This window comes from Numenius arquata, chromosome 1 (assembly GCF_964106895.1).
Source record: "Numenius arquata chromosome 1, bNumArq3.hap1.1, whole genome shotgun sequence".
In the NCBI taxonomy this organism is placed as follows: Eukaryota; Metazoa; Chordata; class Aves; order Charadriiformes; family Scolopacidae; genus Numenius; species Numenius arquata.
Window position 1 is genome coordinate 59,172,349 of NC_133576.1, and position 8,295 is coordinate 59,180,643.

Genomic DNA, 8,295 nt, shown 5'->3' on the forward strand with positions numbered 1-8,295 from the left:
CCTGCTGGAATGAGGCTTTATAAATATCAGTGAAGTCAATGGGGCTACTCCAGCTTGTGTCACATGAAGAATCTGGATTGGATATATGATGCCATACCTGACAGCGCTATTGCTTTGGATCATGAAATACTGGTTCTACAGAGAAGCAGCTTTCTGAACATCAGTCAGTCACATAAAAGCTACTGACTTGTAGGCTCATAGCCACTGCATGAGTGCAGATTAATTGCATAAGCTCGGAGACTCATGTGCATTCTGGTTGCACCGGACCCTGCAAATTAACGTTCATTTAATCTGTCAATAAGTAACAGCTACAACAGTTGGAAAACCTGCAACGTTAGTTGCCCAAATTATAAATCTGATGGAAATCCATAGCCGTCTAAGTCTTCTAGACCCACTCTATGCTGCAACGGCTGCCGTGACTCTGGTTCTCTTCTCCCTCTGCTTGCTGTTACTTAAGCTCTCCATTACCGCATGCCTATCCCCTTTATGAAATTCTCTTCTTTATCCAAAATCTTCTGTCCCCACTGCTTTTTCCAAGCCATACTTTAAAATGAATTTTCTTCAAGAAGTCCAAAGTGGTGTTTCTGACACAGAAACTACCTTATCTGCGAGAGCTTCACAGCAAGAGATTTGGGGTATTGAGGGGGGAAATACAGAGCAACAAACATCCCTGTGGTGGGAAAAAAAGTCAACAGGCTAGGAACTTCTGCACTTTTTAGTCTGATGCATAATAAAGGCATTGCTTTATCACCTAACAGCACTGCTTTGCACATATCTTCCTGTGCTTATCTGTAAGGGTTGCAGATGGATTGGAACAGTTACTGCAAACATCACTAGTAAAATAAATATATGCATACACTTCAAAGATGTAAGGTGTTACTTCAGAGTTTTCTTTAGTAGCAGAACCATTGGAAAGAGAAGGGGGTTCAGAGGAAACGCATAAGCTCATGTATCTGAAATACCCTGAAAGAAGAGATGGTTGACTTCAGTGTTGGAAAAAATTACTCTGAATTCACCCAGCCTTTGACATCCACCCAGTGATGCAGTTTACAGGACTACATGTATTCCACCTCCAGACAGGAGAAAAAGCATATTGAACAGCTACAACTCCTGTCTATTAGAAGTCAGCACCCTGCCTCTGTATTTATAGATAATAAAATAACTCTCTTTCATTCTGCTTATCCAAATGCTGCTGGCTTACATCCCTTGCAAGTATACAAGTTAAATAACATATGTCCTGCTTACATGCTAGAAAGTCCCTTTGAATTCACCTGGACAGTAAATGTATATTCAGCTTACACCCCAGAAAATCCCTTGAATACAGCTGGATAGTGCTGTGACTCCCCTGGAAGGTTAAAATGCCTAAAGCTTGGAGGAAGCAGGATCTCTTTACTTTCCAAAAAGAAGTATTTCCACAGGAAGACAAACTCATTCAGTAACGTTTTATTTAATAATTCACTTCAAAATCAAATAAGGAAAGAATCTTTATGAAGTATGCAGTATCTCACAAGATTTCAGTACAAGCTTGTCTTAAAACTGAGAATTGTTCCATAAAACTGCAAATAAAATGAACGTAGCTGAACTTTATAGATGCTGCCCTGGACAAGGTCTTTCACTTGTTTTGACTTACACAACAAGCACCAAGTTACAGCCTACCTTTGAAAGTGGCAAAGGTCAACTAGATCACTGAGAGCCCACCTGGATCCCAAAATCTGGGGGGAAAATCAGTTTCGCCAAGTTAGTCCCTCTGACCCGTGAAGAACCACCAGCCATCAGCTCATCTATTGCTGTCAGGAGTTCAGCATTTTGTGCAAAAGAAAGATTATTTATAAAGAGAAGATCCTTTCAGGCAGGCAGGCAGATCCCTTATGGGACAACGTCACATGGACCCTCCTGGATGCTGGGGGAGAAGTAATGCGGACTGGAGATGTAGGATGCTCCTGATCCCTCCTTATATGACATTCGTGTAGGATTTCATGGTGAGTAGCTAGAAGCCTGAGTGAGGTTGCTGTGCTTGTCACTGTCTGCTCAGTGTGTGAAATACACCTGTCCTTGAAGAACCTGTAGCCTAAATACATAACCAAGGTGAAAGGCAAGAGAGGGTGGACTGCACAGGTTGCATCACTGTGCAGGTAAGTGGCAAGAGTGGTCTCCACATTTCTAGTGAAGAATTCTGACCTCTAAGAGTCAGCAGCTTACAGCTCCAATGCTAAAGGTAACAAGCGGCAGACTGAGCCATCCAGGGTGCCCAGGCAGCAGAGAAGTAACCAATTTTATGTGGCTATGACACTGTTGACACTGGTAGGATGGCATTTAGCAAAGAACATCAAAGATGAATAACAAGAACTCCTACAATAAGCCAGGGCCTCCTTAGTTGAGGTGGGAAAGAAGGAGCTGGTTGTATTAGCTTGATGTCACAAGATCACTGTGAGCCACTAGCACTGTTATAAAAAAGGTGGGAATCTCAGGTGTTTTGGTCAAAATTCCAGAAAAGTTTTACTGCTGCTGTATCAGGTTCTATTGTGTACAGTTCTTAACATCCATGTTGAAAAAATATGAATTATATTTGGTACATATGATGATAAAAACTATGAAGAATGAAAAACCTGTTTGAGAGAGGATGCAAATAACTTGGCTTCAGTTGAACAAACCAAAAACTGAGAGGGGGATCTGATCACTTCCTACTACATGTCAGTTCCAAACAAGAAAAAGAAGAGCTTGTTAAGAGAAAGGCCAATTTATATACGTTTGCTCTTGTACTGCTGTCCATTAATACTCTGAGGGGGATATGAATCTTGAAGAGCATTGAAGAACCAGGAGAACACCTCCTACCTAATTTTAAGATACGTACTCTCTTTCACAAACTGAGAAAGACCTAATGTTGCCTGTAATGATACAAACATAGGCATGAACGAAGTAACATCCCATTTACTCAGCTGCTGCTGAAAAAAATTGTTTCTCTCTGGAGTGATATGAAGATTATGAATTCTATCCCAAAAGAAGTCGGACCAATTCAGTGCAAAGCATTCAGACACTGTCCAGGATCAAGTAAGTACATAACTCTATACCTACAGTGGCATGATCAGTAGACAAAGTAAATTGGGTGTGTGATGTGAGGACAGACCTTAAACTGCTACACAGTACCTCTGATTTCTTGCAGTGATTTACTTCACTTGATATTAAAAAAAGTAAAACTTATTTATTTACAATAAAACATGTTCAGAAAGTTCACTTGCTCCACTGATCAAGTGGCTACATAGACTTCCAGCAGAGAGGGGTTGATTGATAGAGTAAGACTGATACCCCAATAGCTTAAATACACAAACAACTGCAAAGGAAGATACTGCAAGTACAACAAGCAGTGAAAGAGGGGGGAATAAAGGACACCTGAATGTAGGGACTTGCTTACCCAACAGACTCTCCCCGCCACCCCCTACTCCTCTTTTTTGTTGTTTCAGTCTTGTCATGGTTTAACCTCAGCCAGCAACTAAGCACTACGCAGCCACTCACTTACCCCCCCTCTAGTGGAATGGGGAGGAGAATGTTAAAAAAAGAGTAACAGTCGTGGGTTGAGATAAAGACAGTTTAATAGGACAGCAAAGGAAGATATAATAATAATAGTAGAATATAGAAAACAAGTGATACAATTGCTCACCGCCACCCCACGGATGCCTAGCCACTCCCTCAGCAGTGGCTCACCCCCTGGCCAACTCCCCCCAGTTTATATACTGAGTATGACATCACACAGTATGGAATATCCCTTTGGCCAGTTGGGGTCAGCTGTCCTGGCTGTGTCCCCTCCCAGCTTCTTGTGCACCCCCAGCCTCCTCGGAGGCAGGGCCGTGTAAGAAGCTGAAAAGTCCTCGCCTAAGTGTAAGCACTGCTCAGCAACAACTGAAACATCAGTGTGTTATCAGCACTATTCTCATCCTAAGTCCAAAACACAGCACTCTACCAGCTACTAGGAAGAAAATTATCTCTATTCCAGACGAACCCACGACAATTCTATAAAATAAGAAAAAAGTTCTAAGTTGCATCCATTTCTCAAAATTAGTTATGATCTCGGCCAAATCCAAGCTACTAAAAACGTCTGTATACCAATGGGCAGTCAAAAATTTCAAATATAATGACTGAGCTGCTAGTTGTGCTGGACTGTAATCCTCATTAGCAGCCATTTTACCAGTAATGGCTAAAGTACAAAGAAGTAAAAGTCCCAACAGTGAAAAAAGGTACTTGTCATATTTTCCTGACCAGTGACCATGAGCAGTGTAAGCCCTGCCTGAGCTGTGTTATGTGACAGTAACAGCTGCAGGGGATGAGTGAGCACGTCTTCAAAAGCCTGATTTAACCAGGTAGGTAGATAACAAATGTCAGGTATGATTTGAGTTAATACAGTTGTTTGTTTTCAGGTCCTATTAATATTCTGTCTTTTACTAAAGTTTCCTCTGGAAAGGAACATTTATGAGCTTTTACTTTTTTTTTTTTTTTTTCCCCCCCTCAAGACACAGCTGCTGAATAGATTTAGTGCACTGTTTCCATAAGATCTCTACAGGACACTTTTGGTCGGCTCTTGCCCATACAATAGCTGCCTGCTCCTGGGGGGTGGGCAGGGAAAGGCCTCAATTATATTATTAGCAGCTTCCAGTTAACTTCAAAGACAGGATATTATCCCTTTCTTTAATTTTCCTCTAAAAAAAAATCCACATATTGTTGCTAGCAAAAAACAACTAGCACCACACCTAAAATTTTGATCAACTGGTATATTCATAAGGACAAAAAGATGGTATCTCACAACTTAGCAACTTGGAAGAAATTCCTAAAAAGTCTATTATAAGCATATGTCATGCAGAGATAAATTTGAACACTTTGCCAAATGAAGACATAGGGGTTTTTTGTTGGGGTAGTTGGTCATTTTTTTGGTTTTGTTTGCTTGCTTTTACACAAGTTTATTTGAAGGGTGACTTCCTTCCAGAAAAAAAAGTTCACCTATAGTCATAGTAAACAAACCCAAAAAAGTATCACCTATTTAACTGTGTCATCTATATCACTGTTTCAGATATCCCCTCAGCCAGTTTCAGGCACTTAGCATGACAACAGTTCTGCTCCACTGTGAGTCCCTCCCAAAACACCAAAGAAGTTTAACTGGGCTTGCAGAAATTCCTTTCAAGGCTTCATGTGCCCACCAAACTCCTTAAGGGAAGTGCTCAGAGCAGAAAAGTCCAGACACGAAAGCCACACTTCTAAGAGACAAATCATAATAATTATTTTTTCCCAAACTGATTCTAATTTTCACCATTTCCTGTTTCTTCTTCCTAGCTATTCAGAGCTGATAGGATTTCTTTGATCTCAAACTAGAAGTCCTTATCATCTGAGACTTCCATCAAGATGTTTGAAAATCTCTTATTTCCCCTTCCTTCCAATGGAAAGGCAGAATGACAGCCCTGGCAGAAAAGAGAGATGCCACCACCATCATTCAACATCAGCTTGGACAAGGCAGGCTGTAGAGCAATCAGACTTACGTAGATTGCAGGTTTCCCATATGTTTCACAACTTACTGTCAAATAATATCATTTTTACCAAACACATCCCTCTTTGCTTCAGCTAACTCCAGGCCATACTTTTTTTCTGGAAGGAGATAATGCTCCTATTTTGTGGCTTTACACCTCTCAAAACGCTTGAAATGCAAATACGCAACATCAAAAAATAACTAACAAGCATTTAAACGGAGCTCTGCTGTGAGAACAAAAGTGTTTTCTATAGGAGCAGGCCTGGAGTTCATAAACTTCCCGTTCCTGAGGAGCTGACCACCTGATAGCCCTGCGCGTGCTGGCACAGCACACTGCCACTTGTTGATCATAAACATTCCCACTCACAAATCTGATACTAAACAAATAAACCACGCAACATCTTGAAGGCTTCATCCCCACTTGCTGCAAATTCTTTTAGTAGCTACTCCCTTGCTGCAGCGCTTGTGGCTTCTGGAGAACTGGGAGGGGGAACACTGGAATGGCTTGATCTGGAGGAAAGGGCTTTATTTATCGTCTCCCGAAATCTTACTCTGTTTCTGGAGGGTACCCGTCTCTGCAGAAGGTAACAGCTGTCTGGGCAGGCTGGTTTCAAAGCGCCTGTTTAGAGAAGCAAACCAAGGACTAGAGCAGCTCACACCTTTCGATACGTGGTGCAGCTGTGCCCACATCTGTATCTCCAACAGTCCGCTGCAGTTATTGTTTCTCCCAGACTAAAACAACCCCACAGCTTCGGTGTCACTGCTGCGGGGCAACCGGCACCCACAGCGGCTGGGAAACCCTCACCGCTCCGCGGAGGGCGTTGAGCACGGCGGAGCCGGGGTCGCCGCGGTACCCGCTCGGTGGTCCGGGATGTGCAGCGCGGCCCTGGGGGACCTGCCGCCGCCGGGGGCCAGCCCCACGGACACGAGTGGAGGAGGGGCTGACTTACACCCGCGGCAGTGGGCGAGCACGGCAGTCCCCGGCACGGCCACCCGCGGAGCCGAACCCAGCTCTGGACCCCATGCAGGAGCGGGGCGGCGCTCCCTGTGTCCCCTCCCGACCACCGCCCCGCCGCATCCGCTCACCTGCCCGCGGCGGCCAGCCCGGCGGCGAGGAGGGCGAGCAGGGCGACCCCGGGTGCCGGCACCATCGCCCGGCCGCGGGGAGGCAGCCCCGGCCCCGCGGCGGTGAGGCGGCGGCTGGCTGGCCCTCGGCGGCGGCGGGGCGGGAGGACGGGAGAGCGAGCGGGCGGCGGGACGGGGCTGTATAACCTGGCGGGGCGGGGCGGGGCGGGCCCGCCTCCGGCCGCGGTCGTCAGGGGGTCGTCCATACCCCCCCAGCAATGGGGCGGGCAGCCGGTACCGGCGGGGCAAGCGGCTCCGTCGAGCGAACGGGACTGGGGCGGCGGGCGGGATGCCCCAGCCGGGAGGAGGGTATCGGAGAAGGGTACCAGGCTGCCCCGCGGGTACGGGCACGGAGTCACTGCGGCGTGCGCCCAGGGAAAGCCGTGTCGGGGTCGGGAGCGGGCCCGGGGACCGCTACCCCGCCGTCCCTTCTCCGCAGGAGGCATCCCGGCATCCGCCTGGCACCTATCGCTGCCGTGGGTTTCCATCACGGGGGAATCGCATTCGCACTGAAAGATTTTTGCAGGTTTTGCCTTTCGGTTGTAGGACCTTCCGTGGCCAAACTTTGTTTAAGCTGCTTAAGGCAGCTGCCCCTGGGCTAAGTTTTTATTTAAGCTGCTGATGTTAATTGGTTGCATTACTTCTTGCTAGCTAGTCCTTCGGCTTTGGTGTTGCTGCCATGGTATGGGAAATGCCTCACCCTCTTGTACGTCCTCCTGAGATAATGCTTGCATTTGGGGGGTGCTGGGTTTCATATTACATTTGAGGTTGGTTTTTTTCAAGATTAATTAAGGAGTCTATCTTTTTTAAGTGATGGAGAAACTTGTTTAAGATGTGATTGATGTTTGCCAGCAAATTAAAATTTTCTCAGTGCAATACTGGTAAGCTGTGTTCTGCCTGTGATGTATCCCTTGATGCCTTCCTTAAAAGCACCCAGCAGGAGAAGGATATGTCTATATGTCTTTTTTTTTTTCTTTTTTTTTTCTTTTTTTTTTTTTTTTTAAATTATGCCGAAGTTCATACTAGTCTACTTGATAAACACTTTTTGGCAATAAGGAATATTGTATCAAAAAGCATTGACCCTGTTTCCCGTTTCCAGATCCTACTATGAACAATTTTCCCAATCCCAAGCTCTAGACAGTTGTTCCTGTTGAAAGCAACCCTACTGTATTGAGCCTATGGAGAGGGCAGCCAGAATCAGCAGAGATAGCATAGCACCTGTACAAAGCAGGGGCTATTTAGTCAGAGTTAGTGTTCTTATCAAAAGTATCTGGTTACTGGATTCTCAGCCCATCTTTAGTTGGACACATCCAGAATTAGACCAGGGAGTGTAAAGAGCAGCTGTTACAAAGACTAGTTTGATGGAAGGTTATAACCTGAATAATCACAAGGAAGCAGTAATTCGTACTTAAAAAACCCAAGTGCTGACAATATATGTGCAATGTAATATTCACAATCAATGAGTTGACTCAGAAAGCAGACATATTTATAAAAGTAGTGTTGAAATAAATTTGAATATTTGAGATAATTCTGACCTGAAATGAGTCTCAGATCATGATCCACCCTTGAAAAGAAGGGACAGAGTGAAACAGGACACAGATATTATTCACACTTACCATTTTAATTTGGTTTTGCTTTAACCATCCAAAAAGTTACATGTGTAA

The 8,295-nt window shown here is 44.8% G+C and overlaps 1 protein-coding gene across 1 annotated transcript in view; it reads right to left on the reverse strand.

Moving 5' to 3' along the window:
* Positions 1-6,684, reverse strand: part of EGFL6 (EGF like domain multiple 6) — a 42,730-nt gene extending 36,046 nt beyond the window's left edge. Inside the window, exon 1 of the mRNA XM_074155055.1 lies at positions 6,593-6,684. Coding sequence (XP_074011156.1) covers positions 6,593-6,657 — 65 coding nt within the window. The 5' untranslated portion in view covers positions 6,658-6,684. The remainder of the gene's footprint in view (positions 1-6,592) is intronic.
* Positions 6,685-8,295: the final 1,611 nt, after the last annotated feature.